Source organism: Labrus mixtus, chromosome 7 (assembly GCF_963584025.1).
Source record: "Labrus mixtus chromosome 7, fLabMix1.1, whole genome shotgun sequence".
In the NCBI taxonomy this organism is placed as follows: domain Eukaryota; kingdom Metazoa; phylum Chordata; class Actinopteri; order Labriformes; family Labridae; genus Labrus; species Labrus mixtus.
The window spans coordinates 2891961-2917480 of record NC_083618.1 but is presented as its reverse complement, the minus strand read 5'-3'; the positions used below and the strand labels follow the sequence as shown (position 1 = coordinate 2917480).

Genomic DNA, 25520 nt, shown 5'->3' with positions numbered 1-25520 from the left:
GAGTATCAAAAATAAATTTGTATGAAAGTTGATGGAGTCAATTTTAGACGAGGAAAGTGTGATTATACTTTATCTAAAAAAATTGGATAAGCATGATTAGTCAACTTTCAAACTGTGTGTTTTAATCTCTCCTCCTCTCTGCTCTCTTCTGTTCTCCCCCCGTCGAGGTAATCATTTCTCCCTGATGGGTGCCAACACGTCGGCATGTTGTTGCCTCTTTACGGTCCCCTCCACTGCAGGCACATCCACCCTTGTGACACACTATCATTTTCCCCTCCAGCAGTTTTCAATTTAGATTGCAAAAAGCAGCATGTTCTTTATAGACAGCGGGGGAGTAAATCTTAAAAACTGCTGAAAGCACAGTGACAGTGTCTCCTGTAAAGCTTTTGGGTTCGACCCCAGGTCATGAGCCAGGCTGATCTGAACGGAGTCGACATCCCATTAGTCTTGGATAACCTCACTAACAGTACACAGTGTGAGCGGGTTGTCTTTTGTTACATTTATCCTCTGTGATAGAATACGCTTTTTTTTAAAGAAAAGAGTGCACTTTCTGCTTCAAACAATGTCAAGTCAGGTGCTTTGTCTGATTGTCAAAATTACATTTGTAAATATTAACTAAAATCATGATAGCACACTTACTGGAAATTGTCCAGTACACTTCATCTCTTCTTTCAGATTCCCTTCCTCCTGGGCTCGCCGCCTCCAGAAGCGTACACTCACTGCAGAATGTAAGTGTGTATGTTTACTGCTTGTACCTACACTGCAATCTACCGCACGCTAGCACAAGCTATCGCAGGTGTTTGGCATGTCCAACAGAAAGCCGACCAACTCTGCGTCCGCGGTAAAAGCCAACCCGAGGTTCACCCTCATTTCGTAATATATTTCTCTTTTTGCCCCTACGTCCACATCTGCAATATTCACCAGTTTGTATCGCGTCCAATCACTAATTTGTATCCACTCCTAAACTCACACGTGCGCTGACATTGGCTGGGGGAAACTCAAAAATGAAATGTAAATCCAGGCAGAGGACAGGGTCTCTGTCACCACCACACAAGTATAGAGACCCAGAAGTGATGATTGATCTGCATTACTTTGGAAAAGGCTATATTTTATTTTTCAGGAAAAAGCTTCTGACTCTGTTCTTTGTGACATTTCAGCTATATTCTTAAAGATAGTCACATATTTCAAACAATCTTCTAAAATGCCACACATACAATCTGTAGAAAATAAATCTGTCTACTTCAAATAGAATAGAAGCCTGGTGAATTCCTTCCTGTCAGTGGTGTGGCTGTGTTTGAAGTGATGACCAGGGGGAGATTTCCCTCCCTGTTGCCATAAAAAAAAAAAAAAGCTCTACAGCAAAGAGGGCAAAATGAAAACCCAGAACAATTACCCGTTCTTCCACTATGGGACATCTTTTACCTGATAAGGTCAGTGCTCATTCGTCTCTTTAAAAAACCTGTCAGCTGTTGGTGAGCAGGGAGGTCGTGCTGTGAGGATCAGACACACATAGGACGGAGTGCGATCACCTGGGTGCTGGAATGAACAGTGGGACAGTTTTCATCAGCACATGCCAGGAGAAATCCTCCATCACCACGACACACTGGACTCACCTGGGGAGTTATTGTGAAACACTTTCATCCAGTCCAGCTAGCAAAGCACATTTAGACAATTCTTGATGTTTTGTTGTTCAGTATCATTTGTTTAACCTGACACAGGAATTTAATGTAGGCCAAGGCTCTGGTGTTCATCTTTACTGACAGATATGTGTATCACATTAGAAATACTGTTGGCACAATGCAACTGCAGATTATGTCTGGATTAACTAGACAGTGACTGTTGGATTTGAGAGAAGCCCTGGATTAAGACTTCATGGATAGCTTGAAATGATAAATAGTTTGGTGTTTGACTTTACAAATATAAAAACAAATGGAATCAGACTCTATAAGCTCACGCCTATCTTCATTTGTAAATTGCTTTTTTATTATATTAGTGCTGTAATACTCAAGATTGTTCTTGTCTCTGTCTCGAGACAAGTTTTTTACTTGGTCTTGTCTCAGTCTGGAACTGGGTGGACTCCGGATTTTTAATCAAGATCAGTCAAGACCACCACTGGAAGGCTATTTTTCCACATCAGTACTGAGATTCGACAGAAAACGCCCCTTTCTAAAACAACAATAACTTCAATTCATTTGTAGTTTGATTTTTATTCCCCACACATGGCCTCGGCTTTCCTGGTGTTGCAGTCTATGCAAGTGAAACGCTCAATGCAGACAAGTGATGGATTTTTCAGTGATATTTATAGTCTTGGTCTTGTCCTGGTCTCGGTCTCGCCCTGCCTTGGTCTTGGTTTTGTCTCGGTCTCGATCCCTCAATGTCTTGGTCTCCAAGCACTCTGGTCTTGGGTATGTCTTGGTCTCTGTTAGTGTGGTCTTGACTGCAACACTACATTATATAAATTATATTTATTCTTGAATGACAACAACCCCCCTAGGATCCTGGAATCCTTGGATACTTGAATAAGGATTTTTTATTTTTAATACACTTATAATTTTGAGATATTAGTTCTCAACGTTCCCAAATGTTGTTCCAGGAAAAAGCAGAAAATTTGGGGATCTGATACAATGTCCAATGTCTTTGAAAGTAACTCTTACTGAATTCAGAATATATTCTTTCCGTTTCCATCGCTTTTTTTTACACACTCAGTTTCTAATGCATGGTCTGTTACCTCTGTTGCTTCAGGTGTCGATAGAGATTTTCATGGAATAGATTGCATAGTCAAAGACACCAATCAACACCAGCAACCTCCATTGATCTGTCTGATAATGAGTCCAGATAGCTACTTTCCACATGGTCCCCAGGCATGACACATCAATACACACTGCTATTCAAAGCTTTTTGTTACACAAACTTTTCATGGAAATCCTTGATGGTGTTTCAGACTATTCATCTTTAAAATACAAATGTAAGATCAAACTATGATTTGATAGGCTCTGTTTGCACTTACATACAGAACTAATCTAACTGATTTAATAAAGTTAATATACTAAATATTAAGCATTTAGTTTTCATAGTTTTGTTTGCCATTACAAGACTCAACATAACAACTCTGCTGGCCCGAATGCACAATCTAAGTCTCCAGAGGCTTCACTGCTGTCACTCCTGTGAGAGCACCAAAACAAACAAAAGCAACAACAAAAACAAACAACCATCATCAAATATCAAGAAAATACACAAACTACAACAAATAATGACAACAACAAATACAGCCAACAAAAAACAACAAGAAAGAACAAGAGTCAACAAACAACAACCAGCCAGTGGCTTATTTCACTTAATGGCAGATTCATGCTGTTTAAAAATGAGATGAAAGTCGATGGGAAAAAGCTCCTTGCAGACTAAAAGAGCAGATTGTCAAGACTTGTGTGCTTTACAGGTTTATTATCTCAAAGCATGTATACTTTAAAGCACACAACACATTTTTTGTTTGAGGCTTTGTAGTATGTAACATATCTTTACAGTCAAGAGTCACATTCAATGAATCATGTTGTGCTTTCTCAAAGGTTTATTTCAACGATTAAGGTCGACATTTTTAGACGGTTCCAAACTGATGGTGAAACTGAATAATGTTAAATTAATCATTTATTAAATATTTATAGATATTTTATTCATCAATATTTACGCCTACCTGCCTTTTTTTAACTGCTTGTCAAAATACAATCTTTATAGGATTTATGTCAACAGCCACACAAACCACACAGCTGGTATTTTGAGTTAATGTAAATGTCACAACGCTAACATGCTCCTACGACTTTTTTGAGTTACCTTTGTAACTTAATTCTACAGAAAAACCGGGAGGCTTTTGTGATTGACATTAGATCTTTGCAGATATTTGCACATAAACCCAAGTATTGGTCAAATAGAAATTCTAAGCCTTAGATAGGAAATTAAGAGGGCTCTCAAAAGGGATTAAATTCATCCTGAGGGGTTACATGAATGTCTGCAGCAAATGTAATGACAAACCTCAAGTCATTTTTTTCATAAGAAAGTAAAGTGATCACCAAAATCACTATGGTACATCATCTCTGAAACTTTAAGGTCTGTAGGGAATGTTATACCAATTTATGTAGTACAGTTAAGTTAAGTTATATCACAGGATAGTGAATTATTAGATTTTCTGGTGGCACTAAAAGTCAATAAGATTCATCCTCTGGGCACCATGGATGTCTTTACCATTGTCTTTACCAAACATCTAAAAGTTGTTAACATACAACAGTCTGAACCAAAGAACTGGACTGACCAACCCCAAAATACTCTTTACATCCTTGGTCAGATGTAGCACAAACTCTGCTACAAGCATGACAGACAGTTTGCCAAAATCCAGAGTGATATTGCCCAAACAAATATTGGTATTGAAACTCAGTTATTCAACTGTGTGTAAAGTTGCTTAGTTCGGCTTTCATCTGGTTCCTCGTACTATCTAAGCTGTCGACCTCCAACCTCACTGACATCTGTATGACCACCTAACGGCACCATCACAGGCCACTACTGTATGCCTAAAGCATTTCACTCAGCCAATCATTAACACTCTGTTATTATTAATCAGCTGTGTGTAGAAGTTGAAAGGGCATGAATTGCGTGAGGGCAGACCCTCCAGCTGTGTTACCACTCACTGCCTCTGGTAACAGGAATGTAGTTCACAGAGTTTAAATTTAGTCTGGGCATCTATCATTTCCCACCAGCTGAATAGGTTGGTGTCGCAGCCCTGGCATAGGTGATCCGTCTCCACAGGTCTGCCTGTAGCACCATCGCTCAAACACACCACCCTGTCACTAAGGACAGAGCCAGCACCTGAGGAGCAGAACAATGTTTTTATACCACACATTAGCAAACAACGTTTTAACACATGATCTTAGTTGATAGCTAACAATGGTAAAAAAAAATAAGTGATAATGCAAGAGATTGCTTTGTAGCCACTATTGAAGATATTTTCAAAGAACTACATTCTGAAAAATAAACCTTCTCTTAATATTTTTTTATCATAGAAATAATATAAAGCTTTTAAAGACCAGAGGTTTCTAGAAGAAAGAGGTCCTTAAAACTTATTTCCACTGAGGCGAAAACTCCAAGAGCACTGCTAACGTCACTATAAAACTGCCCCTGTTTAAGAGCTGTCGTCTCTGAACACTGGACAAGAGCTACAACACATCAGCTAGAGGGCATGTACCACAGTCCTAACACATAGCAGCCAATAACTCAGCTGCTGTCCACTGTGTGATCAAACCTGTGACACTACACATGCACCTTATTTTGCTGTTACAATAGAATTGAGTCACACACCTGAGGTCAAAGATTTGTAAACACAACCCTAGAGCTTTGTTGTAAATTACATCCTTTTCAAATATGCTTTTGTTATATAAGAGCTTTTTTAGTTTGTATGTTTAAGAATTAAGTATAATCTCTCTGCTTTGTGACCTTGAAACAGTTTGATTTCCCTTTAGTTAGATCTTGTTCGTTTGATTTAGAAACACATTTAATTTTTTTATAGCTTTATTTATAAAGTTACTGAATGTCTCATTTGAATGGCTTTGCATTTCAAAAGGCATTGTGGGCCTCTGAAAGTGTTCAAAATGCTGTATTAATGTTATATTTTACAATAAAAAAATAAAAACTTCAGACAAAGGCTGCATAATGATTTAAACTCTTCAGACGAAGCTTACTGCCCCACTCGGAGAGAAATAGAATCCATCTGTTACGGGGCCACAACCCCTCAGCTAAATGCTATCCTTGCGCCTAACGCTAAGGCCAGTGAGCCCGTAACTTAAAGGTCCCATATTATGCTTTTTCTGGTTTTATATGCTCTTTAGTGTGTTTTCCAAGTGTCCTGTGCGTGTTTAGACACATCTATGTGCAAAAATTCAAAGTCCGCAGAAACGCGGCTTCTCCTACGTCCTCCTGTTAGCTGTAGCATTAGCTGCATGTAACGCTCGGTTCTAGCCCCCCTCGATAAAAATTTGTCAGTCCGACGTCATTGTCAGTGTGAGATCACTGATCTAAGTCCATTGGCTCGTTGTGGCAAGCCCAGCAGCTCATGATGCACGCCCGTTAACTTCTGTAGCACGCCCACGATATGCCGTAGCCTGCGGTAGCACAGTAGTGCTAAGGTGCTAATGTTTATGCTCCCCTCGGACGGAGCCAGTGGCTGCATTCCCAATATGGTAAAAGAGGAGGGACATTTCCGAGAACCGTGCTGAGCAACTGACCAATTACGGCAGAGCGGATCGGCAGACCAATCAGAGCAGACTTGGCCCACGTGGGGTCTAACAGTGGGGGCTCAGCAGAGCGTAGATGACGGACTCAGAGCGTAGAGGGAGCAAGGAGGAGCAGTACATGAAAACAGACACTTTTTTCGGGCTTTAGCTATTGTGAACGTACAAAAGTAGGTACATAGATTAAATATATGAACCCCAAAAAGGGCATAATATGGGCTCTTTAATGCCTCTCCTTACGTGTTGCATAAACGTGAATGTGTACCCTGCTTTATCTGAATGTGTGTGCAACTGTCCTGTCTGTTTGAGGGGTGCATGTAGGTGACTCACCAACAAGATCCCCTTACGTGCCGCGACCAGCACACTCGGACAACTCGATCCACGGAGCCACTTGGTTCGATCTCCTCCGCCAGCCCTCGCTTTCATATTAGTTTAGTTCATGTGCAAAAAGAACCCGTGAAGTCTTGACACAAAAACAAACGTTACTTCAGATTCAGTCTCTCAGGTGTCTGCGTCCTCGCGTCTCCCTCGTGGCGTCTCTTCGACTCAAAACCAATCTCGCTGGCTCCTCCGCAGGTGCTGCTAATGAAGGTTACAGAGACAGAGCCACCACACCCCCCTCAGGTGTGACATCAGTACTGACCCTGCTTCTCCTCCTACCAACCACGCCTACCGCTAAAGACACTGAAGTGAATCCTCCTAATGCATTATCATAACACCATCCCTGGCTACCTTTCTATGTTTCATATTTGCAGAGCTGTTCAACACATGCTAACACGATTCTACATTTAGCTTCACCCAGTTTGTAGAAAAGATCCCAAATGATGCTTATTGATTCATTTGCCACAATGTAGCGTATAATTTAGAGCATGTATTGCACAAAAAGTAAGTTACTCTTACTCTGAAGCATTTTTGTCTGGTAAGTACTTGAATGTATTATTTTGAGGATAAATAAATTAACAGAGGTATCACATAATTTTCTCTCATCATAAAATAATAAAGGGTTATACAAGTTATACTGTAATTGCACCATGATGTCTTGTAACTATGTCTTCATACATACTCCATACACACAAAAAGCCTCATTACCACCCGACAAAGGCACTAAGTGATTTGACCCGTGCCCGCTCAGCATGCAGCGCTGTGCTCATCAGTGTTTTCTCTCGTGGCTGCTGATATTCACCAGCATTGATCGGAGTGTCAGGGTTTGTGGAAGGTCCAATGTTTATTGATCGCAGTGCTGGGCTTTGGTTAAGTGTAAGGTCAAACTTTTCAATCGCTCCTGAGGATTTCTTCCTGTCCTGTGGAGGAGCCCCCCTCAATCAATAGCTCATTAGTGTGCTTCTTCACTCAGCAGTGGGGGCAAAGAAAACAAAGGCTATTTTCTGTAGAAGGATCATTTTCACTCCAACGTTCAGTGATTGAGATACTCGTGCATAGAGTTATGTTTCTTGAAAAAAATGAATCATAATCAGGTTTTAACATTTAAAGCTGACAAATGCTTTTTTAATGGTACAACAAATGGACCATAACCTAATTTAAAGACATATGATCATTTACATTTTTCCTAGAGTTATTCAAAAAGCGTGTTACTTGTGCAGCATTTTAACAGACTCATTTAAATGTATATTCATAAAAAAGTGTGTGCGTGCGTTTGTGTGTGTGTGTGTGTGTGTGTAGGTGTGGATGGATTGAGTATAGATCTTTCTAAATAGTATAGTGTTATTTTTCTGATTGAATAAAACCATCACCACTAGGGACAGCTGTGCACAGAGGTACTGTAGAGGGTGCTGTCCTCCAATTGCAAATCGGAGGTTTCGTCTCTAATTCCTGCAGTGTAGTGTATTTGGGCAACACACTGAACTGAAGTCATAGCCGATGGCTTTGCATGTGTTTGAATGCAATTAGATAAGTTCCTGATGAGCAGCCTGGCACTTTGCATAGCAGCTTCCATATAGAGACAGACCAACTGTCATATTTACACTCACAGTTAGGGGAAATTTAGAGTCACACCATAACTTAACGAGCATGTGTTAGGACTGTGGGAGGAAGCCAGACTGCCAGGAGGGAACCCAGGCATGCAAAGGGAGAACATGCAAACTCTGCAGCCCCAGCAACAATCTTTGGCCCCTTAATTTTGTAATATGTCAAAATATAAAGAGAATTTTTTTGTTAAAACTGTAAGAATAAATAAAATGCACAGTACTAAAGGACCTGCAATGACAATGAACAGAAACAGTGTTAGTGTTTGAACAATATTTAGTCATTATGTATTTTAAAGAACCCGACTGATGTTGATGATTTAAATATAACCAGAATATAAAATAGTGCTAAACAAATGATAATTTTATCTAAATGTAGAAGAAGTATATAGATAATATATATCATCTTTCTGACATGTAGCTGTGTTTTGTTGTTATGCAAAGTAAAAGACAGCTCCCATAATTCCTCACAAATAAGGAAGTGTTATTCATTGTGTGCTTGACACTTTCCACACATCAAAACATTGTTTGTGAAGGGTCATATAATATGATTTGGTCTTTTTGCTTTGCCGTGGCATTGCAGGTACTTTGTACAGACCATTTCCTTCTTTCCCACTTGATCTTTCAGAATATCTTCTAAATCACAGTATAGAGGTTAATGTCCAACACTTTGCACATGCCTTGTATCATTATTATGAGTCCACTTGAAATCTTGTTTCAACTTTATAATGACACAACACCAGCACTTTTTGGCTTCAGAATGTAACTTATTAACACGTCAATACAGACTGTAAATGACTTAAACAATTGATAAACACCATTGTATTTGCAGGAAACAGTGCAGAACACAATACATTTCTTTACCTAGTCAATACACATATCAAAAGATTGCTCATTCAATCTTTAACGGCTGAAGCTTGTAGCCATTTCCAGATCCTATATTATCCATTTTTAAAAAGTAAGCAAGGAGTGAGCAGTTGAAAAGGGGCACAGCAGTGCCCCCATGTGATATCTCACTTAAAGGGGATTTGGTTGGTAAAGCAACACACTATGCATTTGAAGTATCCAGTAGGGGTTATACTTTTTCTTTAATCCATCCCAACAATAATGTGACTGAGGCAACAATTTCAGTTCTCAGGTATATTTTATTCAGGTTATTTTTACATTTGCTGTCAAAAAGATCTACAGTAACAACAGTTAATGAACAACGTAAACCTGGTTTCACATGGCTTACTTGGAAGGCAAAGAAAGGTCAAACAAATCAGGGAAACAGGACTGGAATAAAAACGAGCAACTAGCCAGTCAGTTTAAAGTTAAACTGCTAAACATGCAAAGTCACATAATTGTTACCAGTTCCTCTTACTAACATCACACTCAGATGTAGGACTGAACACATCAACTCAAAACAACTTCTTGTCTCAGGGAAATTATTTTATTTCTGACTAGTTTATCACTACCAGACAGGAAATAAAGTATCCATGTTAACATGAGTGTGGGTTTTGAAATGTTGTCCTTATTTAGTTTGAACACTATCAAAACCTTTCTTTTTCTTTTTCTTATTCTTGTGTGTTTCAGGTCTTGTTTAACTTAAAATAACCTCTTACTCTTACTATGTGGTTAAGGTTGATTTGGAGTCACGGTTTTGGCATAGGACCATAAGAGGGCACAGAGACGAGTCGCTCTGCTTTTTAATAGACTCTCCTGGAACTGGTTGAGGAGGCTGAGGACTTGGTGACAGAACCAGTATTTCCACCATAACCACCAAAGCCAAATCCACCACTGGAGCTGGAGCTTGAGAATCCTGGGGAAGAACAAAAACATCCAAATGTTATCATTTATCTCTTTATTCATCACCTATAATGATGATGATGACCATAATCTATGAACTCGGAATCACTACCTCCAGATGTCTGCTGGACATGGATGGTTGCGTTGGCTCCTCCACTGGCCAACCTAACAATGGATTAATAAAGAGTTAGTCCTTCATTCAGAGATGATGATCATAAGTGTAACCATCAAACATTGAATTGTCAGCTTTATCCCACCTGTCTTCCTCTCCTTCCAGCAGTTTCCTGTAGGTGGCGATTTCGATGTCCAGAGCCAGCTTGACGTTCATCAGTTCCTGGTATTCTCGCACCTGGCGGGCCATGTCCTGCTTGGCTCTCTGCAGAGCATCCTCCAGGTCCTTGATGCGGAGCTTGGCATCTCTTACTGCAAGCTCACCACGCTCCTCAGCCTCTGAGATCTGGAGCTCAAGATTGGCTCTCTGTGGAAGTTAATATCACAGTTTGGTTATTAACTGTACAATCACGTTTCTTCATTATGAGGCATCATTCTTTAGGAGAGCTTGACATACCTGTCCCTTGACGGCCTCAATCTCATTCTGAAGGCGGGCGATCATGCGGTTCATCTCGGCAATCTCGGTCTTGGTTGTACGCAGGTCATCACCATACTGTCCAGCAGAGCTCTGCATCTCCTCGTACTGTTTCAATAAAACAATGCATGCAGTAGTATGAACCAGAGGGTTGATAGAGGGGATTCAAATGTATTCAGTGAACTCATGGGATTGATTTCTTCTCTGCTTATTACCTTCTGTTTGTACCAGGACTCTGCCTCAGCCTTGCTTTTGTTGGCGATGTCCTCATACTGTGCACGCACTTCAGCTACAATAGAATCCATGTCCAGGTTACGGCTGTTGTCCATCTCCACAATGACAGAGGTGTCCTTGATCTGGCCCTGCAGCTCACGGAGTTCCTAGAACCAGATTTTTGCACCAGTTAACTGTTGAATGTCATTAGCTTAACTATAGTGTTAGGAAGAAGGGAAAATATTAAATTTTAGAAACATACAGTCTCATAGACGGCCCTGAGGAAGTTGATCTCGTCCTGAAGAGCATCAAGCCTGGCTTCCAGCGTCACCTTGTCCATGTAGGCGGCATCAACATCCTAAAATTTATATTATAGAAAAACACAGTGTTACCAATGACCATATTGTATTAAACTGGGATAAAAAAATCACATCTTAAAGTGTATTTCCTTTAATTCTAAAACTGGTCCCTATTTTTTGATTTGTTGTGGTCTAAGTGGTCCCCAGGTCACCCTTGAAAAAAATCTGATCTCAATGGCAGTAACTTAGTCAAATTAGAGTAAAAAAAAGGGACTAAAAGTTTAATTAAAGGTTTGGGCTGTAATGGCTGCAACATATTTTAAGGAAATTTGCCCAGTGGAAGTACATCCACTAAAATTGCTCATCTAAGCATCTAACAACATTTATTGAAGCTACAGACACCAAGAAGCAGGATTCCTTTTTGAAACCAGAAACAGCTGTAAAACATTTCTGTTTCAAGTCAACGGACTGTACTGACAAGGTACATCTCAGACCATGGGAGTTGTTTATCTACCTCTGCCTCGTTTTTCAGTGTTACTTATCTTACACCAAAATTATAGTAAATTTGAAGTTGACAGCAGGGATAACTTTGCAGCCACTGCAGCTTGTTTATCAGCTCATGGTTTTAATACTGAGATAACAAATTTTAATAATCCTCTTTTTGAAAAATAACATAATTCCCCTTAAATGTCTTCAAACCTTCTTCAGGAGAACAAACTCATTCTCAGCAGATGCACGTTTGTTGATTTCATTTTCATACCTGCAAGAACACAAGGAAATGCGTCAGTGCATCTGCTTCAATTTGTACCACTACATCTATCACTTGGTAGTTAGAGACGTCATGCACACACTCACTTCCTCTTGAAGTCCTCAACCAGGGATTGCATGTTATTCTGCTCTCTCTCCAGCTTGACCTTCTCATTGACGAGCCCGTCGAGCTGTCTGCGCATGTTGGCAATGTAGGCCTCGAACATACCATCAATGTTGGATCGGCTGGTGGTCTGGTCCTGCAGGAGGCTCCATTTGGTCTCCAGCATCTTGTTCTGCTGCTCCAGGAAACGGACCTGTGGAGGCAACATACCAGGCATGATTGTCAGATATCTTAATAGGCATGTATATATATATATATATATCTATATATATTTATATATATTTATATATATATATACACCAATTACAACCTGCAGTCAAAATACAGGCTTTAGACTCTGTGGGCATTATGCTGATTGAGTCTTGTTTTTACAGTCCAGGTAAGGGTTAGAAGAGGAACTAAATCATCACTTGTAAGAGCAGGAAGGGCACCAGATAGGGATAATCTTTCCTGCATCTTCAGGATTGAGTTGATAGTTTAGGATACAGTCTCAGCAACAGTCTTAAAGATATATTAATTTCCTGTTTGATGGATCAAACAATGAAAAGTCACATTCTCATCTTTTTTTGACTGTAAAAATAACATTTCTGTATCTTAGCAGTGTTCATCAGTGTCATTTAATCTAAAGATTGCTGTTACTACACTATGATCTAAAGATTAAACTATATACCAGGGAAAGAATGAAGGTTGTTTATACTACTAAAATGAGGCCTAAAGTAAAGTATACCTTATAAATTGAAAACAATCTTAAAAGAAACAAACCTTGTCGATGAAGGATGCAAAGCGGTTGTTGAGGGACTTGATCTGGTCCTTCTCCTGGGTGCGGACAACCTGGATGGTGGGATCAATCTCCAAGCTGAGAGGGGTCAGCAGGCTCTTGTTTACCTGAACAGCTGTAATTGGTGGAGCAATGTAACAGCCTGCTGTTTGGCTAGAAGAAAAATTGTAAGCAGCAGAGCTTCCACCAATAGAGGATCCACTAAAACCAACACTGGGACCTATCCCATGGCTGGCTCTTTTCACAGAATAGCTGCTTCCTTGTCCAGCAAAGGACCTGCTGGTGCTGCCATTGGAGCTGGTGACTGAGTATGCCTTTCTCATCATCATGTTGCAGCGGTAGAGGTTGTTAACTCTGAGAACTGAAGATGTGAAGTCTTCAAATGGAGAGCCAAGTCCTTGTGAGTGTGTGACTGCCGACTCTGACTGCTTTTATGGCTAAAGCAGGGTGGGGTCAGGGGCCAACTTAACCTGTACTGTCACTTTCTGCTGTCCATCCTTTCTCCACCTCAGCCCCCAGGCCTCTGTCTCTGAATGACAGGAGTGATCAGTCCCGTAAAACTGGAAGGGAGGTATTTTCAGAAGATAAGCCATGACACACCCTGCACCAGCACATTTAAATCAGCATTTTAGGTGCCCTTACTCTTTCAAAAGAAGTGTCCCTTAAAGCTATTGTAGGAACTGTATTCAAGCATTCTTAGGCTATATGTTCAAAATATAACATCCCAATTAAATGCTCTAACAACAAAGGGAAACATAATCTAATAAATTGTGTAATACAGATGTATATAATACTTTATACCTCTCTCTGTGCTGTTGTGCCTTCATTGCACATCTTTCAAGATAAGGCACACACATACCTAAGCTGAGCAAGCTAGGAGATCCATATCTCCCCAACAATGTATTGTGGACAGATGGTTTTTTTAAATATTAAATAGGAAAGTGTAGTGAAGCTGCATCCCTGTTTGAGTTTCCTATACTACATCTGGAGGATGATTCATACATTTAATTTGTAAGCAGTAGCAAAATGTTACCCATTTGTAATAATCTCTTCATATCTAAAAGTTAGAAGCCAATCTAAAGGGAATGAGTTGCAAAGAAGTGACATTTCTAAAGTGGCTGATTGATACATAGATGACGAAATCACATATATTTAGAACTGAAAGCAGGAATCTCTCCTGTCCAATTAACTTGGTGGAACTTCTTCCAATTAAGAAGTGTGGTCGTAGCCTTAGGACAAGTGTTTATAGGAAAGATTACTTATTTGCATGTTTATATATGTACGAGACTGAGAACATGCTTGGGTGTGTGTATTGCAGGCAGTTTTGGGAACATTCAGCTTCTGCATGAATTGTGTTTGTGTTCTGACTGCCTTGTTAAGTTTGAGTTTAAGGGTTTGGACCCCAGAATGCAGAACACGGAAACTAAAGTCAGTCCTTAAGACGTTTTAATGTAGCTTGTAGCAAAATAAAAGGCTTAAGGCAGTTTGTGACAATAGAGGACGGTCTGGCGTAGGAGAACTCAATAAACAACAAGGCCAAACAGAAATCCAAAGCAAGGAGGTGAGGCTCACCGGCAGGCTGCACACAAAAAGAGAAAACAGGTCAGTCTATGACACAAGAACAACAATCACATTCAAAGTTCTTCAAGGTAAGGCTAGTAGTGTGACACAGTTACCGACTGCATAAGTAATAATCTGGCACAGAAGTTGAGTCTCGATCTGTCTTTAAGGCCTGAGTGATGACCTGATGAGATTCAGGTGCTCCTCGTTCCAGCTCAGCCAGCCACGCCCTCCACTGCACACACACTGCAAGAGAGAAAACAGAAAACAGAAGGAGGGGAAACAAACACAAAGTGACACCAAATGCATCAGAAACTAACACCATGACACGCCTGTTTCTGTCTCTATTTTTAGAGACTTTCAATAAAAAGAGAATAATTAAATAAAAACACACACATCATTGATAAGCAGTAGTTGTTTGCAGTTGTCATTTGAAAGTGGTTTTCTCCATGAAATGATATTGAAGTTAAAGCTGAAAGATCAGTTATACCTTAATGAATGTGAAGAGATATTTTGAAACCTGAAAATAGTTTGGGAAAATGAAGCTTGTGTGAACACTACAGCACTTTTTGATCATAAAAGGAGCTAAACTACTGTGAAATTGTTAAATACAGAAAAAAAGGCAAACCTACCCACATGTATCGTTCATAATGTAAAAACGGAGCCGTTTAAAAAAAAATCACCCCCCGTACGGTGCGTGCCCATGATGACAATAACTTATCAGACCAAAGGCGTATATATAAACAGTGCTGCCAGTGCGGCTGCTAGGGCCCGTGGGGTGGGGGGAGTTTGTGTGATGAAAGCAGGCCCCCTCTATACTATGTCGCTATCTGACTTGATAAATGTCAAGTGCCATTCGCTATTGCCTTGAAGAGGCAGACCAATCTCCATCATGGTTTTCTTTTTATATGTGTTATTGTCACGTTTGAGGAATAATAAAAAGGAACTGGACCCAAGTGCAGAACTAATCGAAATATGTATTAAACAAAAAGGCAAAAGGCTTACTTCTTGAATAACTGTGCAAACTGAAAAAATACAACAACAACAGGTCAAACCATAGGGAGCCACGAGGAAAACACTGGAAAGAGATGTGGTTCAAAAAGATACACACATTTTATTTAAAAACATTAGGCTATAATGACTTGGCTGACAGGGGTGAGGGCTTACCAGAAGTGAAGAGGACTGGCTGAAAAGGAGGGGGGGAGGGGATCCTAAATTATACCGCACACTTGAAAAACCACACCATCTGCATAGACACCCAAATGCTCTACTGTACAGGGATGTGAAGGGATTGCCACCGGAGAGTCAGTCAGCCACTTGCTCTGCCCAACAGAAATAAATAAATATGATTATTACTGTGCCGTGTAGTGAACGAATAGCGTTCAGGTGTCTGAGGTAACACAAAAAAGGGGTAAAAAAAGGGTAACTTCGAAACTTTGAGTTTCTTCTGACTTAATCAAAATGGTGTGATTGCATGGCCATTATACCCAGGCCTCCAATGATTAAATGTATGAATGCTGAGTAAAACAAAAACATTGCTTGTTTAATAAAATTATGTTTCCTATCTATCCGGATATATTCAGGTGTGTTTATCATGATAAGGAAGAAATGACAGTTAGTTGTGCAATCTTAATTTCCACTTTAATATGAAGTTGGCAATCCAATCCAGTTCAGTCTGTGTTCTTCAGAAGCAATAGGTGGCTTCTCTGCTTTGAGAAAAATAGTGATCCCCCAACAGTGAAATTCAACCACTTCTTTGTGATGCCTATAATGAAAAATTGTAGTCATTATGTATTTTAAAGAACATGACTGATGTTGATGATTTAAATATAACCAGAATATAAAATATAATAGTGCTAAACAAATGATAATTTTATCTAAATGTAGAAGAAGTATATAGATAATATATATCATCTTTCTGACATGTAGCTGTGTTTTGTTGTTATGCAAAGTAAAAGACAGCTCCCATAATTCCTCACAAATAAGGAAGTGTTATTCATTGTGTGCTTGACACTTTCCACACATCAAAACATTGTTTGTGAAGGGTCATATAATTTGATTTGCTCTTTTTGCTTTCCCATGGCATTGCAGGTACTTTGTACAGACCATTTCCTTTCTTTCCCACTTGATCTTTCAGAATATCCTCTAAATCACAGACTACAGGTCTATGTCCAGATACAACACATTGAAGGATGCATTTAGGGTAAAAGCACCAAATGTGCATTGAGAAACTTTCCGCCTGGCATAATTGGGGAAGAAGTGAACCCATTTCTGTAACATCTTCAGAGGTAGTAACAGAGGTGTTACAGAGGCAAGACGTTATCAGTGGAGCCAGCAGGTTAGTGCAGTGCTGTGTGTGCATGCATGTCTGAGTGTGTATGTGGAGCCCCCACTGTGCTGAACTTCTGCAACTGACTGGGACACCAATTTTACACCTTTGCAGAATCATTATGAATGCACAAAGACATGATTACTGCTGAGCTTATTTATCAATCATCATTGTTTTTATTCTGCTTTTACCCTGGAGCATAGAAGGGAACAACAGCAGGTCAACGTTCCTTGATCAAATGATGGCAGTTTCATGTTTGAGAAAATTGGACTGAAACAAACTTCTTTCTTTAAGTCTTAGGGAGAAAAGTAACTTTACTTGTAATGGTTAACTATGTTTTATGTTGCAAATGTGGTGAAAGATAGATTTCAGACTTTGTTACAATGTTACAATTCACTTAGCAGACACTTTTATCCAAAGTGACACACATCAGAGAGGAAGTACAATACTACTAATCCATTCATACACCGCCACTGAAGCAGTGGGAGCAATGCAGGGTTAAGTGTCTTGCCCAAGGACACATTGGACATGTTGCTCAGCTGGGGATTGAACCCTTGACCTTCTGGTTGAGAGGCGACGACTCTACCAACTGAGCCACAGCCGCCTGGACTGTAAAGTCCACTCAATCGATCAATCGATCAATCGATCAATCGATCAATCAATCAATCAATCGATCGATCAATCAATCAATCAATCAATCAATCAATCAATCAATCAATCAATCAATCAATCAATCAATCAATCAATCAATCAATATGTGGGAGCTACAATTGTATAAACTTTGCACATACCTTGTATCATTATTATGAGTCCACTTGAAATCTTGTTTCAACTTTATAATGACACAACACCAGCACTTTTTGGCTTCAGAATGTAACTTATTAACACGTCAATACAGACTGTAAATGACTTAAACAATTGATAAACACCATTGTATTTGCAGGAAACAGTGCAGAACACAATACATCTTTACCAAGTCAATACACATATCAAAAGATTGCTCATTCAATCTTTAACGGCTGAAGCTTGTAGCCATTTCCAGATCCTATATTATCCATTTTTAAAAAGCAAGCAAGGAGTGAGCAGTTGAAAAGGGGCACAGCAGTGCCCCCATGTGATATCTCACTTAAAGGGGATTTGGTTGGTAAAGCAACACACTATGCATTTGAAGTATCCAGTAGGGGTTATACTTTTTCTTTAATCCATCCCAACAATAATGTGACTGAGGCAACAATTTCAGTTCTCAGGTATATTTTATTCAGGTTATTTTTACATTTGCTGTCAAAAAGATCTACAGTAACAACAGTTAATGAACAACGTAAACCTGGTTTCACATGGCTTACTTGGAAGGCAAAGAAAGGTCAAACAAATCAGGGAAACAGGACTGGAATAAAAACGAGCAACTAGCCAGTCAGTTTAAAGTTAAACTGCTAAACATGCAAAGTCACATAATTGTTACCAGTTCCTCTTACTAACATCACACTCAGATGTAGGACTGAACACATCAACTCAAAACAACTTCTTGTCTCAGGGAAATTATTTTATTTCTGACTAGTTTATCACTACCAGACAGGAAATAAAGTATCCATGTTAACATGAGTGTGGGTTTTGAAATGTTGTCCTTATTTAGTTTGAACACTATCAAAACCTTTCTTTTTCTTTTTCTTATTCTTGTGTGTTTCAGGTCTTGTTTAACTTAAAATAACCTCTTACTCTTACTATGTGGTTAAGGTTGATTTGGAGTCACGGTTTTGGCATAGGACCATAAGAGGGCACAGAGACGAGTCGCTCTGCTTTTTAATAGACTCTCCTGGAACTGGTTGAGGAGGCTGAGGACTTGGTGACAGAACCAGTATTTCCACCATAACCACCAAAGCCAAATCCACCACTGGAGCTGGAGCTTGAGAATCCTGGGGAAGAACAAAAACATCCAAATGTTATCATTTATCTCTTTATTCATCACCTATAATGATGATGATGACCATAATCTATGAACTCGGAATCACTACCTCCAGATGTCTGCTGGACATGGATGGTTGCGTTGGCTCCTCCACTGGCCAACCTAACAATGGATTAATAAAGAGTTAGTCCTTCATTCAGAGATGATGATCATAAGTGTAACCATCAAACATTGAATTGTCAGCTTTATCCCACCTGTCTTCCTCTCCTTCCAGCAGTTTCCTGTAGGTGGCGATTTCGATGTCCAGGGCCAGCTTGACGTTCATCAGTTCCTGGTATTCTCGCACCTGGCGGGCCATGTCCTGCTTGGCTCTCTGCAGAGCATCCTCCAGGTCCTTGATGCGGAGCTTGGCATCTCTTACTGCAAGCTCACCACGCTCCTCAGCCTCTGAGATCTGGAGCTCAAGGTTGGCTCTCTGTGGAAGTTAATATCACAGTTTGGTTATTAACTGTACAATCACGTTTCTTCATTATGAGGCATCATTCTTTAGGAGAGCTTGACATACCTGTCCCTTGACGGCCTCAATCTCATTCTGAAGGCGGGCGATCATGCGGTTCATCTCGGCAATCTCGGTCTTGGTTGTACGCAGGTCATCACCATACTGTCCAGCAGAGCTCTGCATCTCCTCGTACTGTTTCAATAAAACAATGCATGCAGTAGTATGAACCAGAGGGTTGGTAGAGGGGATTCAAATGTATTCAGTGAACTCATGGGATTGATTTCTTCTCTGCTTATTACCTTCTGTTTGTACCAGGACTCTGCCTCAGCCTTGCTTTTGTTGGCGATGTCCTCATACTGTGCACGCACTTCAGCTACAATAGAATCCATGTCCAGGTTACGGCTGTTGTCCATCTCCACAATGACAGAGGTGTCCTTGATCTGGCCCTGCAGCTCACGGAGTTCCTAGAACCAGATTTTTGCACCAGTTAACTGTTGAATGTCATTAGCTTAACTATAGTGTTAGGAAGAAGGGAAAATATTAAATTTTAGAAACATACAGTCTCATAGACGGCCCTGAGGAAGTTGATCTCGTCCTGAAGAGCATCAAGCCTGGCTTCCAGCGTCACCTTGTCCATGTAGGCGGCATCAACATCCTAAAATTTATATTATAGAAAAACACAGTGTTACCAATGACCATATTGTATTAAACTGGGATAAAAAAATCACATCTTAAAGTGTATTTCCTTTAATTCTAAAACTGGTCCCTATTTTTTGATTTGTTGTGGTCTAAGTGGTCCCCAGGTCACCCTTGAAAAAAATCTGATCTCAATGGCAGTAACTTAGTCAAATTAGAGTAAAAAAAAGTAACTAAAAGTTTAATTAAAGGTTTGGAATTCAGTAGAAGATTGCTTCAGCCAGCGTTTGCAATTGGGCTGTAATGGCTGCAACATATTTTAAGGAAATTTGCCCAGTGGAAGTACATCCACTAAAATTGCTCATCTAAGCATCTAACAACATTTATTGAAGCTACAGACACCAAGAAGCAGGATTCCTTTTTGAAACCAGAAACAGCTGTAAAACATTTCTGTTTCAAGTCAACGGACTGTACTGACAAGGTACATCTCAGACCATGGGAGTTGTTTATCTACCTCTGCCTCGTTTTTCAGTGTTACTTATCTTACACCAAAATTATTCTAAATTTGAAGTTGACAGCAGGGATAACTTTGCAGCCACTGCAGCTTGTTTATCAGTTCATGGTTTTAATACTGAGATAACAAATTTTAATAATCCTCTTTTTGAAAAATAACATAATTCCCCTTAAATGTCTTCAAACCTTCTTCAGGAGAACAAACTCATTCTCAGCAGATGCACGTTTGTTGATTTCATTTTCATACCTGCAAGAACACAAGGAAATGCGTCAGTGCATCTGCTTCAATTTGTACCACTACATCTATCACTTGGTAGTTAGAGACGTCATGCACACACTCACTTCCTCTTGAAGTCCTCAACCAGGGATTGCATGTTATTCTGCTCTCTCTCCAGCTTGACCTTCTCATTGACGAGCCCGTCGAGCTGTCTGCGCATGTTGGCAATGTAGGCCTCGAACATACCATCAATGTTGGATCGGCTGGTGGTCTGGTCCTGCAGGAGGCTCCATTTGGTCTCCAGCATCTTGTTCTGCTGCTCCAGGAAACGGACCTGTGGAGGCAACAAACCAGGCATGATTGTCAGATATCTTAATAGGCATGTATATATATATATATATCTATATATATTTATATATATATACACCAATTACAACCTGCAGTCAAAATACAGGCTTTAGACTCTGTGGGCATTATGCTGATTGAGTCTTGTTTTTACAGTCCAGGTAAGGGTTAGAAGAGGAACTAAATCAACACTTGTAAGAGCAGGAAGGGCACCAGATAGGGATAATCTTTCCTGCATCTTCAGGATTGAGTTGATAGTTTAGGATACGGTCTCAGCAACAGTCTTAAAGATATATTAATTTCCTGTTTGATGGATCAAACAATGAAAAGTCACATTCTCATCTTTTTTTGACTGTAAAAATAACATTTCTGTATCTTAGCAGTGTTCATCAGTGTCATTTAATCTAAAGATTGCTGTTACTACACTATGATCTAAAGATTAAACTATATACCAGGGAAAGAATGAAGGCCTAAAGTAAAGTATACCTTATAAATTGAAAACAATCTTAAAAGAAACAAACCTTGTCGATGAAGGATGCAAAGCGGTTGTTGAGGGACTTGATCTGGTCCTTCTCCTGGGTGCGGACAACCTGGATGGTGGGATCAATCTCCAGGCGGAGAGGGGTCAGCAGGCTCTTGTTTACCTGAACAGCTGTAATTGGTGGAGCAATGTAACAGCCTGCTGTTTGGCTAGAAGAAAAATTGTAAGCAGCAGAGCTTCCACCAATAGAGGATCCACTAAAACCAACACTGGGACCTATCCCATGGCTGGCTCTTTTCACAGAATAGCTGCTTCCTTGTCCAGCAAAGGACCTGCTGGTGCTGCCATTGGAGCTGGTGACTGAGTATGCCTTTCTCATCATGATGTTGCAGCGGTAGAGGTTGTTAACTCTGAGAACTGAAGATGTGAAGTCTTCAAATGGAGAGCCAAGTCCTTTTGAGTGTCTGACCGCCAACTATGACTGCTTTTATAGCTAAAGCAGGGTGGGGTCAGGGGGCAACTTAACCTGTACTGTTACTTTCTGTCCATCTTTCTCCACCTCAGCCACCAGGCCTCTGTCTCTGAATGACAGGAGTGATCAGTCCCGTAAAACTGGAAGGGAGGTATTTTCAGAAGATAAGCCATGACACACCCTGCACCAGCACATTTAAATCAGCATTTTAGGTGCCCTTACTCTTTCAAAAGAAGTGTCCCTTAAAGCTATTGTAGGAACTGTATTCAAGCATTCTTAGGCTATATGTTCAAAATATAACATCCCAATTAGTAATCAACCAATTAAATGCTCTAACAACAAAGGGAAACATAATCTAATAAATTGTGTAATACAGATGTATATAATACTTTATACCTCTCTCTGTGCTGTTGTGCCTTCATTGCACATACATCTTTCAAGATAAGGCACACACATACCTAAGCTGAGCAAGCTAGGAGATCCATATCTCCCCAACGATGTATCGTGGACAGACGTTTTTTTTAAAATATTAAATAGGAAAGTGTAGTGAAGCTGCATCCCTGTTTGAGTTTCCTATACTACATCTGGAGGATGATTCATACATTTAATTGGGAAGTAGTGTCAAAGTGTTCATTTCTAAAATGACTGATTTATACACAAATGTTGACATCAAATCATATATAAAAGTGAAAGCAGAAATCTCTCCTGTCCAATTATCTGGGTGGAAGTTTTTCTTATTAAGAAGTGCGGTAGTAGCCTTTAGAAGTAATAGTAAAAAAAAAAATAGGAGAAATGCTTATTGGAAAGAGAACAATCAAAAATAGGCACCCCTGGAATCTGTAAAAAAAAAAAAAGAATTGTCAAAATAACAGACTGTGGAGTTCAGATATAGATGGGGACATTACTGGAATAGAGTGGGATGAGGTCTTGCGTAGAGCCCAAACAGTCTCAAAGGATGTTTCACTGAAATTTGCACAATTTAAAAAGGTGCATCGGTATCACTGGACCCCTAGCAAGCTACACGGAGTTGGCTACAGACCAATGGGTACCTGTTGGAAATATTCAGCTGAAGCAGGGACCTACCTGCACATGGTTTGGGATTGTGTCACAATTAAGAGTTTCTTGAGGTCAGTCAAAAGGTTATTGAAATAACAAGAAAACAAATGGATCCATACCCTAAACTTTGCCTCCTTGGTATTTTCCCCAGACTTGATATCAACCTATTAACAAGTGGCATGATACAGCCTTTGCAGTTGCTAAAGAGCTATAATGTACTGTGGATGGAAAGATGCTTCTGCATCCACTATTCACGACTGATATAATGCACTTGCTAAAAAAGCGATACTGACAGAGTCATATACAGCAACATACTGTATATTCTGTGCCTAAATTTGACAAGATATGGGGGTCTTCTCTTATTTAATGACAAAACTCGTTATTAGCTTTGACCTGTTAGTGAAGAACGCTTCTTGTGACACAACACTTTAAATGCCTATGTGAATAGGCAGGATTTTATAACATATTGTTAATTAAATAATTAAAAATCTTTAAAAAATTGCTCTGGAAGTGTGGACCGATTGACAATTTATTATATATCAATGAGGTAAACACTTCACCAACCCTTATCTGTCTCTATTTTACAGACCTTCATTGATAAGCAGTAGTTCTAGCATCTGCAGTTCTCATTTGAAAGTGGTTTTCTCCATGAAATGATCTTAAAGTTCCAACTGAAAGACCAGTTATAAAAGCACAGCTCTTTTTAGCGCTGAAAAAAGTTTGGGAAAATGAAGTTTGTGGGAACACTAGAGCACAATTTAAAAAAGCTAAACAACTGTGAAGTTGTTTAATACAGACAAAATGCAACTTTACCCACTTGTTCTTGAAAATGCAGTTTAATTAGCATTACTTGTAGCCTGGTTACTGCCCATGGTTCTTGGCCTGAAGGGAAGGGTTGGGATTTTTTGAAACCAGTTTGATACTTTCACAATCTAGCATACTATCTCTAGTTTTTATAGAGGTTTCAGCACAGTTTTGAACCAAAGTTTTAATTGTGACGTTAACTTGGTAGAGGGCTCCATGTTTAATGGCTGTGAGTATTTGAAGATGTACAACGACATCTCCAATTAGTGAAACATAATTGTGAAGTTTATATAATATTTGTGTCGGACACCATTTATTTTCTTATGCTACATGATCCATGATAACATACCTATGTCTCAGACATTTTACTGGTTCATTTCTCTTCTCTCTTACACTAGGTAGCATTCCCTTGTAAAACCTTAGTTTTTAGATTTTGTAGTTAAGCTGGTGTTTATAGTACCGGTATGTCATACTTTAAAATGAATGAATAACCTTTCCTGTCTGCTTAATCAGTTGCCAACAAAGGCTTTTTATGTAGCTCTTAATTAGCTGAGCATCTGGTCATTTTCTGCTTACAATTTAAGCTGCACGATTGGGTGAAATTGTGCGATTCCGATTATAGTGGACAATATTGCAATCTGCAATTTCAACATAATAAATGGCATTATGAGTAAGTAGGGTTTTTTTACAGGCCCAAAATAATACATTATGTTTCTTGTTTCACAAACATTTTTTCAATACATTTAATTGAGTTAATAAGGTTTTATTTTCCATTGGATCAGATACTGGATTTACTGTAAGTCATGGATCATTTCATCAGATCAGGAAATTGAGAAATAATACAAAATATATTTGTTGCCTTTATATTTTAAGAAGGTAGAAGTGTCCAGGCCACCCTTACTACCCTCTGGAACCATCCCATTTACAATCAAGGCATTACAACATTAAGAAGTAAAAACAATAATCCATCTGTGAATAATCCATTTGCTTTAATCCACACACTCAAAAAAATAAGAAATTCAGCAAACTGTTCAAACTGTGTGTGTGTGTGTGTGTGTCTGCGTTGGGTGTTGAGAGTGCATTTAGCATGCACATCCCCTTCCAGAGGGTGTGGTTGAACACAGCTCACTTGCATTTTAAGCTTCAGGCACAGAAACAGCCTGTTCTTAGCAGGGCTACAATAAAGGGTTTTTTAGGCATGCTAAAATTCAGGATCAGAGTGGATTATAGCAAGAAACTTCACACACATGTTTTGGGCAACTTCTCACACTGCAACTTCGATTAGATGAATCATGCATAACTACTTACAACTCCTGCTCATCCTGATATAAACACTGTGCTGTCAATCCTGATAATTCATGTGTATAATTGGTGTGGTATTTGGCTTTTCATGGAAGTCTAATACCAATTACTTTAACTTAAATGTTTCTATTCTGGTCATGGCTGAATTTTAAACTAGGTTTATGTAATTCCTGACCATATTAATTTATTTAGATAATTTCCAGCGGTATGCATTCAGCTCCAGGAAAACATATCAAATTATTGGTCATTTATTTCCATATGTAGAATAGGAGCCACATTTTAACATATTTTATGTGCATATAGTTTGTTGATTTTTCCTGCATTGATTGTAATCAATTTTACAAGTGGAGGCCATACTCCAGTTTCTCCTCCGTTTCTGGAGTGGCAGGAGGTTACAGTACAGCCTTTTCCTCAGGTTGTTGGGTATGCTGACGTCTGTAACATCAGTGGTGCCACTGGGCCTTTTGTACCTGCGGCCCCTCCAGGTTTGGACCAATGGCCTCCACATAGATCCAAGGGGGCACAGATCCAAGAGAGTCATGGTGTCCAGCAGATGTCTCCTTGCTCTGTGGCAATGGAGAAGCAGGGAGTTTCTTTCCAGAGGCGTCTTGTTGGGTTTA

The 25520-nt window shown here is 39.6% G+C and overlaps 2 protein-coding genes across 2 annotated transcripts; both read right to left on the bottom strand.

Moving 5' to 3' along the window:
* Window positions 1-9376: 9376 nt before the first annotated feature.
* Window positions 9377-13192, bottom strand: LOC132977497 (intermediate filament protein ON3-like). The gene is made up of 9 exons (XM_061042107.1): window positions 12771-13192; window positions 11993-12201; window positions 11837-11897; window positions 11101-11196; window positions 10841-11005; window positions 10608-10733; window positions 10297-10517; window positions 10152-10204; window positions 9377-10052 (listed from the first exon to the last, which is right to left on the bottom strand). Exons 1-9 carry the CDS (start codon window positions 13113-13115, stop codon window positions 9940-9942), a joined length of 1389 nt encoding a protein of 462 aa, XP_060898090.1. The 5' UTR covers window positions 13116-13192; the 3' UTR covers window positions 9377-9939.
* Window positions 13193-17909: 4717 nt separating this feature from the next.
* LOC132977496 (intermediate filament protein ON3-like) lies at window positions 17910-21663 on the bottom strand. Its single transcript, XM_061042105.1, has 9 exons — window positions 21307-21663; window positions 20566-20774; window positions 20410-20470; window positions 19634-19729; window positions 19374-19538; window positions 19141-19266; window positions 18830-19050; window positions 18685-18737; window positions 17910-18585 (listed from the first exon to the last, which is right to left on the bottom strand). The coding sequence occupies exons 1-9, from the start codon at window positions 21646-21648 to the stop codon at window positions 18473-18475; spliced, it is 1386 nt and encodes a 461-aa protein (XP_060898088.1). The 5' UTR covers window positions 21649-21663; the 3' UTR covers window positions 17910-18472.
* Between the last annotated feature and the right edge of the window lie 3857 nt (window positions 21664-25520).

Coding starts and splice junctions, on each gene's coding strand:
- LOC132977496 (XM_061042105.1), bottom strand. CDS start 21,648: ATGATGAGAAAGGCATACTCAGTCACCAGCTCCAATGGCAGCACCAGC. Junction 19,730..20,409: donor AGTTTGTTCTCCTGAAGAAG/GTTTGAAGACAT, acceptor TATAAATTTTAG/GATGTTGATGCCGCCTACAT. Junction 19,051..19,140: donor TTGAGGCCGTCAAGGGACAG/GTATGTCAAGCT, acceptor TAACTTCCACAG/AGAGCCAACCTTGAGCTCCA.
- LOC132977497 (XM_061042107.1), bottom strand. CDS start 13,115: ATGATGATGAGAAAGGCATACTCAGTCACCAGCTCCAATGGCAGCACC. Junction 11,197..11,836: donor AGTTTGTTCTCCTGAAGAAG/GTTTGAAGACAT, acceptor TATAAATTTTAG/GATGTTGATGCCGCCTACAT. Junction 10,734..10,840: donor AGTCCTGGTACAAACAGAAG/GTAATAAGCAGA, acceptor TTATTGAAACAG/TACGAGGAGATGCAGAGCTC.